Genomic DNA, 19962 nt, shown 5'->3' on the forward strand with positions numbered 1-19962 from the left:
GAACAGACTTGTGTAACTTGCTCAGAATATGCCTGTCCTTGTCAATATTTGCTTTCCTGATGGAGATTTTAAGTTTTCATTCATTTTTGGGGCTGGGCCTCTCATTCTTCTCTTCCTCATGAAATTTCTCTTACTTGCAAAATTTCACAGAAAATTTCCAGCATTTTATAAAATATACTGCCCTGTGGTTTTCTTTAAGGATAAAGTCTTATAATATCTTCACATTTTACTTGAGGGTTTTCATCGCAACTTCAAATACATGAGCTCATTTGAAATTCTCAACAACCTCTCAAAATAAGCAGAACAGATAGATAAAATGATTTATTATGTAGGCAAACTGACCTCCAGACAACATATTGATTTTTGTAGGGTCATACATATAGCTGGTAATTGGTAGAGTTAAATCTGGAATCTGGATCATAGCATGAAGATTATCATGTGATTTTCTGAAATTAGTTGAATCACTCCACATTTACTATGCATTTATTGAGCATGTCTTAATGGGGATGGAAAGACAAGATAAGTGTTACTACATCTTGCGTCCTATCCATCTTTAAGTGCAGAGGATATTTCTACTTTGAATCTTTATTACCTTATGCACTCTTTATCATTGCATTTTCCTTGTGTATTTATAGTCATATCTGTTTCTCAATAAGAATGTGGGTTTCTTGAGGGCAGAAGCTGCTCAACTTCATTCTTTAGAGGCTAGCACAGTTACTGACACATAAAAGTTGTTTAATAAATATTTGCTGAAGGAATTAACATTATTTCATGCCTTAAGATAGAATACATTTTTGTGAGAACTGTATAATCTCAAGGTTTTAAGATGTATTTCTAAGATAAATCATTTCACTCATATTTATGTGATCAACATATAGAAGTTAACTTGGTAATGGTGGTAGTGGTGATTGTTAAAGCTTAAAAATGTTTTGATCATTTCAATTCAAAACTGACATCATCCATTGTATGTACCAGAAAACTAGAGCTCAGGGAAATTGAGTGACTGACTAGTCCAAGGCCGCTCTGCTAATCAGCTGCATGGCCAGGGTTTGAATTCATGACTGTCTGATTCTAACGCCTGTGTTCTTCGCTACTCTGCTATACTAATATGGTGTAATTGAAGGAGAGTGATCCATTGGCAGAATGATACTTTTTGAAATGCGATCAATAATAATAGCTGACTTTTATTGGGCTCTTATCATATTCAGGTGCTGTTCTAAATATGTTGCAAATTCTTGACCGTAACCTTTATTCTTTCATGGATAAAGAAATGACGAGGTAAAATGGCACCCCCAAACTCGCAGTGGGAAAGCCAAGATTCAAACCCAGCAAGCTGGTGCTAGGTTTTATGCTCTCAGCCATGAAGCAGAACTGCCTCTAAAGCAAGTATTCATCTGATGATTTAATAATTACAATAGCTCAATAATGGTTAATATTCATTGACAATTTACTACATGCCAGGCACTCTAAGCATTTTACACATGTTGTCTCCTTTAATTACTGCAACTAAACCTGTGAAATAGGTATTGTTCCCATTTTACAGACAGAGAAACTGAGGCTTAGAGAAATAACTTTAGGAAATAACTTTAATAACTTGCCTAAAGTTATATAGCCAGTAAGGCAAGAAATGAGGACTCCTGCTCAAGATAAAAACTTAGAATTCAGAGCTTATGCACTTAGTCACTATGCTATGGGGACCTGGACCTTTTTAGCAGTAGAATCTACTTTTTTATGAATTTGTATGTGTAGTCACTAACAGACTGATTGATTTGATAGAGAAGTGTCAGAAGTGGGATTCCAAGGGTCTAACTTTTCCATAAGCTTAGCTTAGAAAGGATTTTGACTTCCTTTGTCAAGCTTGCTTCTACACTGAGCTGGGTAATAACACAGTTCAGAACTACAGGCCAGATCAATGCTTTTCAAATTCAAAGAAGAAAACAGTCTATCCTAAAACTATGCTTCTCCTTGACATACAGTGTTTTCTTAGATGGAGGGGACAGTTACTCTATTTTATAGCACTAATAAACTACCACTGAATTTCCTCTTCTTTTTGGTTTTGTGCTGGAGGCCTGCTTCCTGAACAGCAACTCTCAAGTCATTTTAGGTAAATGTAAAAGAAATTGGCCTGTATTGCAAATTTTATTCTTCCAGATGTGCTTATGTTCACATTTTATTTATATCTAAAGCCTGGATAAAACCACATTGCTCATTGTACCCAAGAGAATCATTTTACTACAACGTGGATCATGAAATAAGCACATGGAAAGCCAGCTTCTCTCCAATACATGGTGTTTTGGTTATTACAACAATGCGCAGTAAAGGGTTAACTCAGTGGGCTCGGGGTGCTCACACTCTGCACATTCCAAGGAAAGGACTGGCCTTTGACTGGCTCCTGGGAGATGACTTCTGAATCCTTGGAATATCCTCCTGATCGGAGTGTTTTTACATCCCTCAGGCCTTGGGCGATGCTAGACAGTTTATGCTACCAATGGGATTTATGGTGAATGTCTATTTTTGTTCCTCTGGGGCCCTGGGTCATGCTATATCAACTTGACCTCTGGAATGGCTGAAGACTGAGTGACTAAGGTCAGCTATGTGGGTGCTCTATGCCTATGTGAACGACTACCAGTAAAAACCCTGGACACCAAGGCTTGAGGGAGCTTAGCTGGTTGGCAACGCTTCATAAATGCTTTCATATGTCTTTACTACAAGAATGAAGCACTGCCAATGCAGCCGTCCTGGGAGAGGACCACCAGAAGCTCATGCATGGCTTCTTCTGGACATTGCCCTTTGCAACTTTTTCCTTTGCTGATTTTAATCTGTATCCTTTTGCTATAATAAACCATAACTGTGAGTATAACAGCTCTTCTTATTTCCATGGCTCCTTCTTCCAAATCGTCAAACCTGAATGTGGTCTTGGGGGCCCCAACACAATCCAATGAGATGCTACCTCATCTAAGGATGAGGACTAACAAAACAGGATGGCATATAGAGTCCCCACATTTTGCTGTCTGCCTGGTATGTAACTGTTGTTGGAAAAAGCTAGAGGGGATTGGGGTGCTGAAGGGAGACCTAATCTTGGGGGAGCAAATGGGCAAAAAGTATAGATTTCCCATCTTCTCCGCAAATTTAGAAACATTCACTAACTGGATATGGATAGACAAAGCTGTTTTCTAGGAGGGAAGTACTCCCAAATAACACTCTTTCCCCCTCATTTCCTGAGCTTCCTCTCACACTTGGTGTAAACAGTTTCCTCTATTAAAATCCAAATATCTCACTCACAGCATTGAGCTAACAGAAATTTGCCTCTTGGTATGAATTAGCTAGCTTCCCTTGTGGGAGTGGATGCTACTGAGGGATCCAAAGTGGTGGAAGAGGTAGTGAGCATCCGAGCCATCCAGGATGCTGGGAAGAGCAACCTGCAAGTGAAGAGGGGTTTGGACACTGGCTGGGGAAGGTAGCAAAGCTATTAGCACATACTCACAATCTAGAAATTCAGTAATTCAGACAGCAACTCCAGCAGGTCCTACGAGACCTGGTACAGAGGTTGGCATATTGTGAATCTCAATGAACAATTGCCAGATTTTGAGAGACAATGAGGAATTGGGAAAAGAGGACTATACGTGGAGCTGGAAAATATAACTGGGTGATTCCACTGGCCACACAAGGTCACATAGGTCCCTAATAAGGGACCATCTTGGGCTCCATGTGCAAACCAAATAATATGTCTCTTGTAAACAAATGGGTTCTGCCTTATTCAAGGCAGAATAAAGATTCTGCCTTGGTATTTCTGAATGTCTTTTGTTTTTCCTTTATTGACTACAAATTGGCAAAACAGTAGGTACCATCTAATAAATTCAATTCTATGTCCTGGAGGCTTGGTGTATGCTATCTAATTTAATTTGTAGCCTAACACTGGAAGTATTATTATACAGATTTACAGATGAGCAAGCAGTCTCAGAGAAGATAAATAACTCACTCAGGTTATTTAGTTATTCAGCAGACAGAGCAAGGACTTCAATCTAGGCTTTCTTCTTCTGGAAAGATCTTCCTTTTTCCACTGAATCCTGTTTCCTATTCTCTTTCATCACCAGAGTAGCAGTGGACACTCAAGGTGGACACTCAAAGATCTTCCCTGTGGATCATGATTATCGGAAACGCTCACATGCAAGATAAAGCTACTGATATAACTTCACATTGTGAATGTGCTTGAAGAACTGAGAAAGCAGATGACAGATCGACGTTGTGTTATTTTTGTGTGTTTGGCATATTGGGTTATACACAATTTTGGTTCACAATTAGAGAAGAATCTATCTGAGAATGGGCCACCTCAATATCCAGCCTATCCCAAAGCCAGTAGATTGAATCAGTCCAAACGCTGAGAGATATTTAAACATGGTGAATAGAAATGAAATAAATTTTATAAAATCACTCCAAATTTCTGTTGAGTTAATTAACACTTTGGTTGACAAACCTATTTCTTTTTTTAATCTCAAGATGTTTTTAAATAAAGAGTTTCACTGCTTTTGAGCTCTATTGACTCAGTAACAGTTCTCTTAATTAAGTCAATTTTAACCCTATTTTTAAAGTTAATATTTTTTTTGCCTTAATTAAATCTATGGCTCTTAAGTCTAGAGTCAAAATTTTTCCACTTGGAGATGACTTCTTACTTTCAGATTGGGATGTGTTTTGACATATGTAATATTATTTGAAGATATTTTTAGTGTATGAAGTTCTAAGAAATTCTTAATAGTTGAAAACATTAAATAGAAGCATAAATAAGTAGATGGGAAGTAAAGTACATGGGTTTTAAAAACATTCCTATATGATATATTCATACAGGCATCTGTATATGTGTGTAGCACACACAAAAATATGACTATACATGGCTACAGGGAAATTCACCTTGGCAAATAGCCAGATAATGCATATGATTTTGGAGAAAGCAATTCTACTATAGTAACGGCATTACTTAAACATTAATAGCGGTTATTCCATGGTTAATTTTTGAAATAATATTTTACTCCTTTAGAATAATCTCTATCTTCACTAATCACACCTATTTCTTATTTTCAGAAGCTGTCTTTGGACTTTTACGGAACTATTTCAGGGCTATATGCATATTTTTCATTTAATATCTTGAGTCTTAGTAGAAGCTCAATTCATACATATTTAGTACATTAATTCCTTTATTAAATACATCTTTAATATGTAGGTCTGCTTTGCGCTAGGCCTTTTCTAGTGCTGGGGATAGAGCAGAGCACAAATAGACAAAGTCTGTCCTTACGGAGTTTATATTCTTGTAAGGGAAGGCACTGGACAAACAAATTAAAATATAACATATTGGATCATAAGGGCTACAGTGAAAAGTAAGCAGGCAGGGCCGGCTGGTGGTGTAGTGGTTAAATTCACGCGCTCTGCTTCAACATCTGGGGTTTGCCAGTTTGGATCCCACTTGTCAAGCCAAGCCATCCTGTGGCAGGCATTCTACATACGGAAAAGAGGAAGACAGGCACAGATGTTAGCTCAGGGCCAACCTTCCTCAGCAAAAAGAGGAGGATTGGCGGCGGATGTTAGCTCAGGGCTAATCTTCCTCCAAAAAAAAAAAAGTAAGCAGGTTAGAGGAGAGAGAATGACAGGGAGGGGGCTCCTATTTAGGCAGAAGCTTCATAGAAGTCCTCTCTGGTGAAGTGGCATTTGAGCAAACCTATATAGGGGAAGATTCTCGGCATTGGGAGCAACAAATGCTAGAGATTCACGAATAAACGCAAGGTAGCACCTGAAATATGTAGACCCAGTGGAATTGAAAGCACAGAGCTTTTTATCTTTAAGGCAGAGAAGAAAGAGTTTGACTACAGAGGCAACTTGAGAACAAAGCTTTGCTAGCGCTAGGCCCAGGCTTGGGGACTTGGGTGTGCTCTCTAGACTCAGCTATCAAGCCATTGGATGCCCTTCTACTTTCCCTTTAAACCTTCTGTGACTTCATTTCTACATCCGCAAATTAGCCACTCTCCTAGAAGCAGGAAGGCAACAGTGAACTGCAAAGTGACTCTTTGGGTAAATAAAGGTCAGCCTTACGCTTCACAGAATCAGTGTCAAAGCTGTATCTGCGCGACTATGGGCTCCAACTTCTAGTAGGCACTGCATTCCACCCCATTATTTTGACTAGTACCGACATGACCTGATAGAGCCACTTTCCCTGCTTTTAGCACCCTCATGAACCACACTCTTCTGTTCTGATAAATCCCCCCCTTTTTTATGGTTTATTACAATAATAATAAGAACAATAAAAACAGTGCAGAGAAATCCCTCTCTTAGGTGAGATGACAGTAATAAACTTTAGGTAGAGCGAGACTTCTTCTATCCTTTGGGACTTGGCTGTGCTATGATGCTTCCTGCCTAGGCAGCAGTCCTGGGAGGGCAACAACATGCCTCGTGCTCAGCTTGGTGTGGTGTGAATTGCATGGCTCTATCTCCTTCGTTCAGTCGTTTGCCTCATCTCAGTCACTATGGACAAACTATTCTGTCAGTTCGGTATAATTTCACACAACAGACACTTTCTTTGGTGAACTAAGCCATACAAGAGGTGAGTATTTAATGTTTGGTGTGACTCCACAATCTGTGTTAACAATGCTCCAAGCTGTAACTCTTTAACTGGGCCATACAAGGGGAGGTAAAAATGATTTGAGATCTCGTCCTGTGACAGAAATTTTGTTGGAAGGTGGTGGGGGTTGGGGTCACAGTGGGCAGAGGATTTTGAACCATATTTGAACTCAATGGAATTATGAATCCAAGAGAAAGAAGAGAAAAACCAACAAATTAGCAAATTTCTCTCTCTTTTTAGCTTTCTCCCCTCCCTTTCAGAAGTCTGGTGTTTCCTTGGATATTCTGTACTTGTTCTTGTTCAAAAAAATGTTTCAAATCACCCCAAGGCTCATTTGGACCAAAATGCTTTCCATCATTATGTCTCAGATCAGTTGGTATATTTTAAGAGTCATTTTATGTTTAAAAAACAGTCAAGGACCTTGAACATGGAATCATCCGGAACCACTTAATTCACTCATTTATTTCTTCTTTTCATTTGTTCCTTGAAAAAAAGAGGTAGAAAGAGAAAAGAAATCCCAAGTTCATTTCTCTGCGAGATGATACCTTTCAGGTATCGGTAAATTGCATCTTAAGAGCAAGAGTGCTTCTCCCCGTGATGGGAACAGAGAATGAAATACTATGCCAATTTAAAATGCTATTACCTACATGCTTTTGCAGTAGCTTTCCCCTTAGATGACACTGTTCCTACATAGAAAGCTTTTTTTTTTTTTTGTATTTCCTGCTATTTTCTTCATCACACAGGGAGCTTCATTAGAGAAATAAAGCGAGAGTAGGTGCATTTGACAAAAAAGACAAATGATGTCAGCGAGAAGCTCTCTGATGAGACAGTTTGCAATTTATCTGTTCAAGAGAGTCCCTCTCTCCTGTCAGGGGGCAGGCTTGGCATTTGCTTCAAGAGCGACATATGGCTGGTATGAAGCACTGTCAATGTCTGCAAAGGTGTGCCTGTACATCTCCAGGACACCAAGAACATGAACGCACCCACTGTAGGTACATCTGGCATTTTTCCACGTGTGCTCCTGTTTGCTGAGACATGGCAGAAGCGAGGAAGGCAAACTGGTTCTGCATAACTTTCATAGGCAGCATGTTCCTCCTCCTTCTCTCCCTCCTTTTTTTTTTTTTATTAAGATTTTATTTTTTTCCTTTTTCTCCCCAAAGCCCCCCAGTACATAGTTGTATATTCTTCGCTGTGGGTCCTTCTAGTTGTGGCATGTGGGACGCTGCCTCAGCGTGGTTTGATGAGCAGTGCCATGTCCGTGCCCAGGATTCGAACCAACGAAACACTGGGCCGCCTGCAGCGGAGCGCGCGAACTTAACCACTCGGCCACAGGGCCAGCCCCCCTCCCTCATTCTTAAGGCCACATTCCCAGCAGTAAAACTCTCTCCACTTGCCCTTGCTTTGGTTTCTGCTTTGTCTCCATTTGAGTGACGGTGGTGGCTACTCTTGTTCACATTTTTATCTGAACAAGTATAGTGAGGAAGCTGAAAATAGCAGTTTTTGAGAGTAGTCATGCACAAGCTGTCAAAATACCTAAAAAGCTTACTCCTTCTTCCCACAGAGAAGTCAAGGCATAGGTTATAACACTCTTTCTCACACTATAGAAGGCATATAAGACTTTTAACTTAACCCCTAAGGAATTCAAACATTATTTTAAATGACTATTTTAAAACTACTTACTGTCATCATGCCATCCAAGAGGCCAGTCTCAGGCCTGGGTGGAGCCTGTAATCTCTCCATGGACCACTTCTCAATGATGGATGACACGTGAGGGTTGTCAATATTAAGCAGCCGAAACCCAGTCATATTTACGCCACTGTACCTATAGAGTTCCAGATCTAAAGCAAATAAGTCCTGTGCAGTATTAAAAATGATAAAAGTAGAAAGGAGTTAACATTTTCAATGCTTTTCATGCAAAAGAGAATTAATGACTGCAGAAGCAACAAATAGATTAAACAAAAATGGCAGCCAGCATCACATCATTTCTATAAAAGATCATTTCTCGTTTTTCATTTGCATTTTGCTTGAGAAACTCTAAGGCAGTAAGCAGTTTTCATTGCCATCCATTTTTTGCAATACTGTTAAGAGTTTAGATAAATAAGAAGAGGAATTTGACTGCCAATAACTAGTACACTCTTGAGCACAGAATATGACATTATGAGAAGCTAGAGAATTCTTTTCCTAGTATACAGTCTTTGGGGAATTAGAAGCGATCTTTGTGTCCATTTGGTTAAATGCTTTTTTTTTTTGGATGAGGAAACTGAGGGTCTGAGTGGTGATGCGATTGGCCCCAGAGTGATCCATTAGTCAGTGGCAGTACCACCCTTCTGCATCACATTTTGCCGCCTCAGTCTGCCCCAGGAGGTGAAATTTGGAAATTGCATATGTATTTGACAGGAAGATCAGTCCAAGCAGGAAAAAATACCATTCCCTGGATCACTGAAAATAACTCTTGTCCCATACAATGAGGGCGTGAAGAATGCTTAGTAGACACAAGCTCAGAATAAGAACCGCAGTGTTCTCTTCAGAGAACAAACTGGAACATATGGTTGTGTGGACGTGTGTATCTTAAGAATAGAACTTGTTCCACTTCAGACAATGTTTTAGGAAAAAGGGTTTAACCCACCGCAGTGTATTTTCCCTTACAGATGAGGCTGGGTGTAAATCAGAAGTTTATGTTGATTCACATGAAAAATGTGATCATTTCAACTTTTTTCTTATATATAAAGGTTAGACTCTAAAATATATGGTTAAAAATATATAACACATTTAAGAATATAATAAATTTTCAAAATAACTTTGAACAAGAAAAAAAACTTCCATAAAAATTTTCTAACAATGGAACTGCTTTATGAAAGTGCAATACAAGATAGTACCTTCTCAGTGACGATAGTGGTTATTAAAGAGGCGTAGCTTCAGAAACACTCCATGATTTGTATTTGCAGAAGATGCATACAAATTCTTTCTTTTGAATAACTCCTCTCTGCAGTTCTACCCTTTCCCAAGAAAACTTTGATTAGACTGCAGACTTATAAGAGCATAGCTCTGTGTTCCAAGCTCAGTATCAGAAAAAAACGTCTTGCCTTTTAAAGTATTATATACTTTTTCCCTTGCAGAGTGTAACTAATTTTCTTTTTTCTTTAAGTTTTGTTAATACTCCTGGGCAAGAAAGGCAAGGATATAAAAGCAAAGTGGAGCAAACTGCAGATAAAACCTAAGGAAAATTCTTAAAGAAGCGAATTTAAAGAATAAGATCCAAGAAAGAACGATTCCTTTAGTACATTCAATGAATAAAAGGAAACTTATTCAAGCTATAGAAGGTCAGACAGAAACTTCCAGAATGCATATTGAATCCCTCATGGATTCAACAGTACATAAATACAATGTCCCAAAATGAATACATTAAACGTGTAAAATTACGTTAGCCTTCAAATTGAGGTTTTTGTACAATCGAGAATGTGCAGAATCCAAGGTCTGATTTTCAATATCCCTTTGTGAGTGAAGGATGAGGAAAGTAAGGGGATGAGGGCAACCTGTCTATCCCTCAAGGGTCTCCTTCGAAGACCAGCCTTCTTAGGTTTGATTGTTCATATGCTTTCTCAAATTTCTCCAAAACCAGCTCTAAAGGGTGTGTACGGCTGGAGATGGTAGAAAGTTCTGAGGCAGATGGCCATAACACCTTGAGAATACCCAGGTGTTCATGGCGATGGGGGAAGGCCAGTATTTGTGAGCAGAGTAAGACACTTTCCAGTTCTCAAGTTTTCCCTTGACTGTTCTGATAGGGGACCCAATCGAGAGGTGAACAAGGGAGGGAAACTTCTGCCCTGTTGCATATTGTCTCACCCCAAGCTCAGGAGCAGTAATGATTTTGACAAATGCCCCAAGGCATTTGTGTCTTGATGTCTCTGCAGCCCTGCATGCTCTTAGAGAAACATGAGTTAGGAATGGAATTCACCATTTCGATCAGTAGTATGTACATAACAGCTGCCTGGTCCTTGTTTCAAATTCTTTGATTTCCCTTACTCACCAGCCTACCTTGCCAGTTTTGTTTGGTAAAATGGTATTTTTATTGAGGCTTCTGGAATCTGGGTCGATTTTAGGCAACACACCTTTACAGATTAGAAAAAGAGGTTGCTTCTGTGTTTTCAACTTAGGTAAGAAACGTGGAGTATGTGTGTGTGTATGGGGGGGGGTGGTATTGTGTACGTGTGATTGATTTTTGAAAGTGATCGAATGAGAGCTATCACATCATTTTGATGTTTTAAATACCCTAAATCATTCTCCCTTGATCTGACAGTCCCTCAAAATTTAAGGCATTGTAGTTTCTTTAGAATTTCTCAAGCTTAGAGCCATGATTTTTCTCATGGTACAACATGTTCAATGTGCAAAGCATCTTCTAAGCTCTTCTTCTTGACAGTCTTCCAAACACCTGACAGGTGACCCCTGCCTAACCCAGCTATCTACGGGACACAGGCGGGTAAACCACATCAGATCAAAGAATGCCACAGTACACTTCAGTGTGCCTTCTAATGTATATATAAAATGTAGATGATGGTTCTTTACGAATAGTTTGCACTTTGACAGCTTCTATTTAATGGAAGTTTCATTTTAATCCCTTTCTGGATGCACATGCATTGATGCTAGTTAAAAAAAGAAAGAAAGAAACCTGCTGTTCAGCATTTCTGGATTTAGAGGATACTTAGGAACGTAAGGCAAATCTCCATGACAATATCCTGCCTTTGACACTGGTGGGGATGACTTTAAAATAACCTGGAGATGTTTCCTATGGTGTGGAATGCATTTCTACTGGATGTGCTTACCAGGGTTGTGAAAAAGTAGTGGTAGTACTCAGTCATCATGCCCATGAACAGAATCTGCAAAAGATAAAGAATCAGAAAGAGAATTATATAAGAAATAGAGAGTTAGTAGGGTGATTGAAATAGTTTGGGAAAATAGAACAGGAAGAGGCTTTGGAAATCCATAGACAGCAGATCAGAACCCTGAGACGAATGAGTGGCTGATGTGGGGCCAGGATGGAGGCCACTGAGCTCCATCCAATGCTCTTTCATTTTACTATGTTTGACTTGCATCAAAGTAATTGGTTGGATGACCGAGTTGGAAAATAGTTTATGCTCAACAAATTTTGTTTTTGGAGCTCTCCATAACGGCATAGGGTTTTGCCTCCCCCACTGCCTGGTTTTCTGAGTAATCCCAAGCTTAGACACATATTCCATAGACCCCCTTAGCTTTGGTACTTAAACCACAACGCCTCAGAGTGGAACTCATTAAGTGTTGAATTGGCAATGTTGGCATGTAGATATATTTAAATGAGGATTTATCAATGAGTATATCTGTTAAACCTTTCTCTCTTTCTCTTTCCCATCTCATTCCACAGAACGAGCAGGGGAAAGAGGATTGGCTTATAGATGGAAAGATGGGACCGCTCCTAGACAAATTTTACACTGCCTCTTAATTCTGATTCTTAGTTACTGTCTTGGGATCTTGATAGTTCCAGACATTCTGTGTGTATTGTTTTTACTTGGTGGGGAAGAGGAGAAAAAGTAGGTGGACAGAAAGGACAAGAGAGATTATTAAACTGCGATCCTACTTTTGGATTCTTGGAAATGATGTCCACTGAGAAGAAAAAGTTGCAGATGGTTTGGAGGTAAGCTATTGTTTCTAAATCTTCCAAATCGAGAGTATGACCCTCCTTGGGACAGGTCCCAAAGAGGACTATTTGGGTGCTGATTTTTGGTCTTTGTACAGAAATGAAGGGAGAAAACTCAGAAATCAAATTTCCAAGGCCATTTTCCCCACAATTCTGATAAACTCTGGATGCAAATGAGAATCCCCTCTGGTTTTAAAATCAGATATTCTTAGACTCTATTACAGAGATGTTCTGAATTAGAATTTCTGAGAGTGGAGCCTGGGTTTCTGTAATTCACAGCAATGGTTGAGAATCACTGCTGTATGGAAAACATGTCCATTTGCATTTAAGAAAAAGACTTTCATAACTTCAGCTGAAGAGATGGATTGAGAAGTCTCAGGAAAGGCAACAGGAGAAACCAGAGGTCCTGGAAGGTGCCTCAAATATGTAATCTAGAATGATTTCACATGAAAGGGGATAAAGAATGAAGAGGGTATTCAGTGACAGCACATAACATACAGGAGCACCAGTCTGACACTTCTTCTGCCCTTTCTGCTAATATGGAAACCAGAGGAATATTTAGTGAAATTGTAATGTCATGAAGGTAAGACAAATGACAGGAAACTCTCTCTGTGAATCATGAGCCCACAGCATGTAAGTCACTCCTGTGGTGATAACAAGACCAGGCACACAAAAAGATTTTAAAAAGGGTGGAATTGCTTTAGGGCCATCAATAACATTTAAAGCCATGCATGGGGAGGACTTGTTAACTGGTCTCTTATATCACTGGGGCATAAAAAGCTAACCTGCCGGGGTGAGTCAAGAATCCAATTTTTCACTTCGGTCTTTAGATAGTGTAATTGCAGTCAAGACTGCCTCTTGAAAGGGAATGGGGCAAGTTTCACTTCAAGATATAGACCTGGACACTGACGTTTAAAATACTGTTTCTGGAACTGAAAAAGAAGCACAAAGGCTGAGAGTTCAGCTTTCACTTGCATGGCTTTTCTTTTTAAACTTCATTATGGAGGGATTTGATCACCAACTGAGGGCATAGGCTTTTGTTGTTGTTGGTAGCAAACATTCAAATAATTATTTTTATTATCACTTTGTTATAACTCCTGGAGGCGAATATTCATTTGGTATGCCTCTTCTTTAATGTTATAAAAGAGTTAAGAAGATACAGTGAATAAACAGCTAACAGGCCTGACTTTATTGTAGAAAGAACCTTTGGGCCCTCCAAGTACACTTTTTATTCAGCATATTAAAAATTCCCCGGGGCTGGCCCCGTGGCCGAGTGGTTAAGTTCGCGCGCTCCGCTGCAGGCGGCCCAGTGTTTCGTCGGTTCGAATCCTGGGCGCGGACATGGCACTGCTCGTCAGACCACGCTGAGGCAGCGTCCCACATGCCACAACTAGAGGAACCCACAACGAAGAATACACAACTATGTACCGGGGGGCTTTGGGGAGAAAAAGGAAAAAATAAAATCTTAAAAAAAAGAATTCCCCATTCTTGACTTTCCTCTCTAGTGCCTGGGTCAGTGTCTTCTGATTCTTCTCTTGAATTTCCTAGAAATGGAAATTAAGAAACAAGTATAGTCATGGGTCATTGACCTGTCAACTTTGTGGACTCTCTAGGGCCCAGGTGAATGAGAAACTTCTAGATAAGAATAAAAGCAATAGCACCAAAGGCGGTGCTTTTTGAATAATTGTCCTTATAATGGTCTGCAGACTGGTTGTGGCTGGCAACACTGTCATCTAATAGTGGTATACTTTATAAATAAAAATATTGCCTTTACATGATGATTTTCTCTCTGCATGTTGGTATTTCAACCAAAAGTCATTAAGGTATTAAGAAAATGTCACATCAAGATAAATGTCAGTTTTTCAAATAAAAAGTATAAGCATGATATGGAGAGTTTCCTCATAGTTACTTGCAAAACTGACCTTTTCTTAAGAAACACTACCTTCTTTGAATTTTGATACCGTCTTTGGCTGCTGTGCTGACCAGCTGGTGCTGACCTAGGCAGTGTACACGCTCTACCAAGGCAGAAACTAGTTTGGGCTCCATTTAAATCATTTTTAATGGAACAAAAGCATCACATGACACACACTAATATGTAATAAATGCGGCTGTCAAGACTATTTGTATTGATGGCATAGTCCCCTTCATTGCTTCTACTAATATATTCTTTTAAGAATGCTTGTTTTCTAACAGAATTATTCTTATTAAATAACCCTTTGACATCATATTGCTTTAGAGCGATAGACAGTAAAAAACTTCAGCCCTTTCAATAACATTACGTATTTATAATAGGGATGGTATTGAGTATCTATTACTCTTCTTGACTTTTGAAAGTCCTATGTGTGGACGTCGTTAGTGACATTATCAATTTCCCAATTTGAAGGGCACATGATAAGATTGCATTTCTTGGCCCCTTATGCTTGGGTCAGGCCATACTCTGGTTTTGGCTGAGGAGAAGGGAAAAATGCTGACATATGTCACCCTCCAGAGATCTCACTCCCCTTGCATGGTTGTTAGTGCCAAAAGAAGCATTTTCCTTCTGAATAAATATAACTTTCTGTTGCATGAATACTTCAAATTATGTAAGTGCTCTTATTTCTGACTATGTTTTGATTGCTAAGGAGGTTAGGGTCAAAATTGTGGGTTCTCTCTTAGCGATTAGTCAGAACATAAGATATGTATTCTACACATGCTGTCATTCAGCTTTGTGTGTGGGTTTTTTTTTTTTTTTTTTACCTAATATTCCCCTTTGTACCATCTCCTTTCCTCATTTAAAAAGACTTAGTACATTGTTTTAAATGCATTTTGCTAGGTTTCTTCAATTCTTTGTACAACAAAGATACAATGAATAAATAAGTAATTATGGTTGGGAGAAACAATAATTTTCTCCCATAAAGAGAAGTGAACTATTCAGATCTGATGTAGCTGGGTTGGGTTAGAGTAATAAAAACGTCCTCTCAACAAGACACAATTCATAGTTAACCATACACCTATGTCCCTGCAGAATCAATTGTAAGAACTGAAAAGAGACTGTGATGGTTAATTTCATGTGTCAACTTGACTGAGCCAAGGGGTGCTCAGGTTAGACATAATTTCCAGGCATGTCTGTAAAGGTGTTTCAGAATCACAATCAGTGAACTCAGTAAAGCAGAGGGCCCTCCTCAATGTGGAAGGTATTATCTAATCCACTGAGGGGCTGAATAGAACAAAATGGCAGAGGAAGGAGGAATTCACCCCTTTATCTTCCTGCCTGACTGGCTGATCTGTACATCAGTCTTCTCCCGCCCTTGAACTGAGACTTTCACCATCATTTCTCCCGGTTCTCAGGCCTTTGGACTCGGACTGGACCTAAACCACCAGCTTTCCTGGGTCTCCAGCTTGCAGATGGCAAGAAGAACTCAGCCTCCACAGTCACGTAAACCAATTCCTCATAATGAATCTCTTCGCATATATATATCCTAGTGGTTCTGTTTCTCTGGAGAACCCTGCCTAATACCGAGAATAATACAAAAAGACTAAAATCCCTGCATAATTATGACTTTCCATTTTCTCTAGATAACATAATCCTTAAACCAGCCAGAGGAAGTGTGTTTGATACCTATTTGAAGGCTTTCTCTATGTTGTGCTATTATGGAAATGCAACATGAACATTCTGTTATTTCAGTGGCTAGAAAATAATTAGTTTTCATTTCTTTGTAGTTAAAATGAATCATCAGAAGGTAGAATAAAACTCATTGGCATTGACTCTTGAAAGAACAATTCTAATGGCCCCACTGTTATCAGTATACTCTGGGATACATTATTACTCATTAACAATGGTGGCCCCACCTCGGCTCAGCTCTCTCTGGAGATTTTGCCATAGAACGCTCACAACCTTCTTCACAGTAGCATCGACTCTCCTCAGTCTAGCCCTGTTGTCCTTGGCAAAGATTATCTCTTAGATTTAGGTGGGTGAAGTTATCACATATCACATGCAGACTGAGCAGCACAAAGACCATATTTTAGTTTGTCTTAAGAGCCCCCATTCAAGTCTAGATGAAGACGACCAAGATAGCTTGTGGGGTCTAATTCTTGTGATTGGTGACAGAGTTGGCCTATAAGATAACTGGAACGTCTCTGGGTAAAAGTCTTCCAATAACACGCCCTGGTGTCTTAAGAAGCCTGCGCCATATTTCAACCTGCTCATTTTCCAGAAGGCAATGCAGTGCTATGGAGAAGCAACAAAAAATTCTCCACAAATTCTCAGCATCCATTGCTAAAGGCAATCCATGTGTCACAAATAATTGGCGTAATGCTGCTATCATAGTAGCAAAAACTTAAAATGGAACCTGGAGTACTCCTAAGAGATTTTGAGGTATCTTATAATATTTATAAGGGTTTTTATGACTACTTCTTTCCGTTGAAAAATAGGTGTCTTAGGAGTTTATATTGACTAACCTGAAGAATATTGCTCCTTTTATAGCCTTCTCAATATCGGGATAAATTCTAAACCATCAGACCTGATTTCCACTCGATAATTTCAAGTGAACAACTTCCAAATGTGTGACATGCAATGTGGCTAAAATAAGGGTTTTATCTCAAGATAGAAATAAGTTATTTCAGGATAGGAATAATCTTCAGGAAACCAGGTGAATGATATCAAGTCTCAGAGCAGCAATTTTAAGAAGAAATTTCGATCTCTAGGGTGTAGCTCTTTCTCAACTGCCAACTGTGGTCCCTTAGGCTGCATCTACACTATCCTCTGAGCAGGATGCACATTTAGTAACACAATTTTTAATCTCGGTCATCAGTAGAACAAGTTAGGTATAAGCAGGCCTTTAGATCAGTCTTTATTGTTATAAAAAAAAAAAAAGAGAGACATTCATGCCACATGGAATGATTACAACTTACATCTACAAAAGTAACAGTGGAATGTAGAAAATAGCATTGGATCCCAGAATACCTTGACGTATAGAAAATACCGGTATCCTTATGGAGTAGGCCTACTAGAAATGTCCATATCCTAATTTCCAGAGTCTATTAATATGTTACTTTACATGGAAAAAGGAACTTTGCAGATGTGATTAAGTTAAGGATCTTAATTTATGGGAAGATTACCCCGGGGTATTACTCTGGATTATCCAGGTGGGTCTAATGTGAACACAAAGATCCTCATAAGATGGAAGCAGAAGAGTCAGAAGGTGGAAAAGATGAGGTGAAGATGGAAACAGAAGGGAGAAAAGACAATGTGATCCGGGGCTACACACCAAGGAATGAGGACAGCTCCTAGCAGCTGTTAAAATGCAAGGAACTGGATGCTCCCCTGAAGCCTTGACAAGGAATGCAGCCCTGTCAACACCTTGATTTTAGACTTCTGACCTCCAGAACCGTAAGAGAATAAATCTGTATTTTTTTTTTTTTTTGAGGAAGATTAACCCTGAGAAAACTGCTGCCAAACCTCCTCTTTTTGCTGAGGAAGGCTGGCCCTGAGCTAACATCCATGCCCATCTTCCTCTACTTTATATGTGGGACGCCTTCCACAGCATGGCGTGCCAAGCGGTGCCATGTCCACACCTGGGATCCAGGTCTGTGAACCCCGGGCCGCTGAGAAGCAGAACGTGTGATCTTAACTGCTGCACTACCGGGCTGGCCCCTAAATCTGTATTGCTTTAAACCACTATCTTATGATAATTAGTTACAGCAGCAAAGGAAACCAATACACCTCATTTGCTCATCTTTCCATGATTAAGGCACATGAGACTGTACAACTTTGATATTAATATCAGGTACATGTATCAAGAGCAAAATGACTTGTTTGAAGTGAAAAACTTTATACATTTCTCTGTGCCCCTCCATTCACATACACATACTAACCACGTGCATACAAGCTACCCACAAAGGAAGTTCAGGGTTTTTCCTTCCATTGGGCTGTGGTGTTACACCATTTACAAACCCAGGCCACTTTCCTCCTACCTCCAAGTGAAATTCAAAGAACAGCAAAGGATATTCCATAAAGTGTTGGTGAATGAAACAGCTGTTTTATTTGGGAGTGTCTTTCAGTCTTAATCCCTTTATAGGCTTCTCTCTCCAGAGGTATGGTCAGAAGGAGAAGGGAAGCTGATGCTAATAGATATTAATAAATGGAGTGGAAGCCAATGAGGTTTAGTTTAGCTTCAGAAGATAATCCCACCAGAAGAGCCAGATTGCATCACCGGGTGCACAAGAAGAGATTGTGCTCTTTCAGGAATACAGACTGCAGACAACAGAGCAGGAAGAAGAGATTTCCCCTGCAAAACAAAATAGGCCACCTGGAAAATAGGAGAGTGGAGCTTTTGGAGGATTACATGAACCTAAAGAATAAACTCTGCAACATCTGGGGAAAATTGGTGGAAGGACGACGTGTCAGAAAGTGGAAGAAAAGTTTTAACAGCAAAGTACTGAACAGGTCCAGAAGCTGGAAAGTTAACAAAGAATACATTGTACTCTTTTTTGCAATAAGCTTCTTTCATAATGGTGGTAATAAAAACTATACCTCAAATTTACTTGAAGGTAGCATTTTGAGAGAGAGATGGGCATGCAGCCATTAAATGGCGGTCTTGCTGGTCTCATAAAATATCTATAGCCTAGTAAAGTCATCATGAATCTGGGTCCTGTTTCTCAGCTTTTTTGGCTTTTTGGATGACTAAATTTTGTCAATTTATCTGATAACTATCAGGCTTAGAGAATAATTATTTACATCAGTGTTTCTCAGTGCATTAGAATCTCTAAAGAACTTTTAAAAAATACCAATGCCTGTATCCCATTTCTAAATATTCTGATTTATTTGGTCTGGGATATGTTCTAGGCATTGGTATCCGATAAAAGCTCTCCAGGTGATTTCCATGAAGCCAGAGCTAAGAACCACTGATTTACGTTAATCGAACTCATATTGTTATGCCATAGCAATAATGGTCATAGCTACTATTTGCTGAGTACTACAACATGTCCATTGCTGTAATAAGTTCTTTATATACTATTGGGGAGGAAGTATTATCCTCAATGGATAGATCTGAAAGATGGAGCATAGTTATAGTATTTGAACCCAGGTTTGATTTGAGTCCTGGGCTGTTTGTGCTATATTAATTTACCAATTGATAATAGGAGGTGTATGTGGCAGGAAAGTCAATAATTTGCACAAAGTCCTTCTGGACTGTGAGAAACCAAATAAAAGCATATGGTTGTTTGGTGAGAGCAAAGTTAGAACCATGGGAGTTGTGGCTTTATCTTAAGAATGAATCCAGTAAGCTGAGAAAGTTTGCGAAGTTGCCCATCTCTTTTCGAGTGAGCCTCCTGTCCAGATTGCTGGACCCAGCTGTAAAATGTTGTGCTTTGGATGATCTTGCAGGTACCACGTCTTCCTCTTTTTGCCAGGAATTCAGACCCACATTGCTCTTCTATTATAATGTCTCTTTAGATGTGAAAATTAATTAGATCCTGATTTTACATTCCTTTGGTGATGTTTGCAAAGAACTGTAATCTCCTGAATGGATTTACCTTTCATCAAGAAAGGAGCGTTTGTCAAAAAATTGTAACAGATTTTGTTTTTTGTTAAACTTTTTAGTAGATATAGTAATAGATATTTTTGTGTACTAAATGTTACAATGGCAGCAGGCACAATGTGGAGAGGGTTTTGCATGGCATGCTAAACAATGTGTCCTTTATACTGAAGACA

At 39.3% G+C, this 19962-nt stretch overlaps 1 protein-coding gene across 1 annotated transcript in view; it reads right to left on the reverse strand.

Moving 5' to 3' along the window:
* The window catches only part of GRIK1 (glutamate ionotropic receptor kainate type subunit 1), a 358376-nt gene that overhangs the window by 90683 nt on the left and 247731 nt on the right, over positions 1 to 19962 (reverse strand). Inside the window, exons 5-6 of the mRNA XM_046648216.1 lie at positions 11425 to 11478; positions 8285 to 8458 (exon numbers count right to left, since the gene is read on the reverse strand). Coding sequence (XP_046504172.1) covers positions 8285 to 8458; positions 11425 to 11478 — 228 coding nt within the window. The remainder of the gene's footprint in view (positions 1 to 8284; positions 8459 to 11424; positions 11479 to 19962) is intronic.

This window comes from Equus quagga, chromosome 21 (assembly GCF_021613505.1).
Source record: "Equus quagga isolate Etosha38 chromosome 21, UCLA_HA_Equagga_1.0, whole genome shotgun sequence".
Taxonomy (NCBI): domain Eukaryota; kingdom Metazoa; phylum Chordata; class Mammalia; order Perissodactyla; family Equidae; genus Equus; species Equus quagga.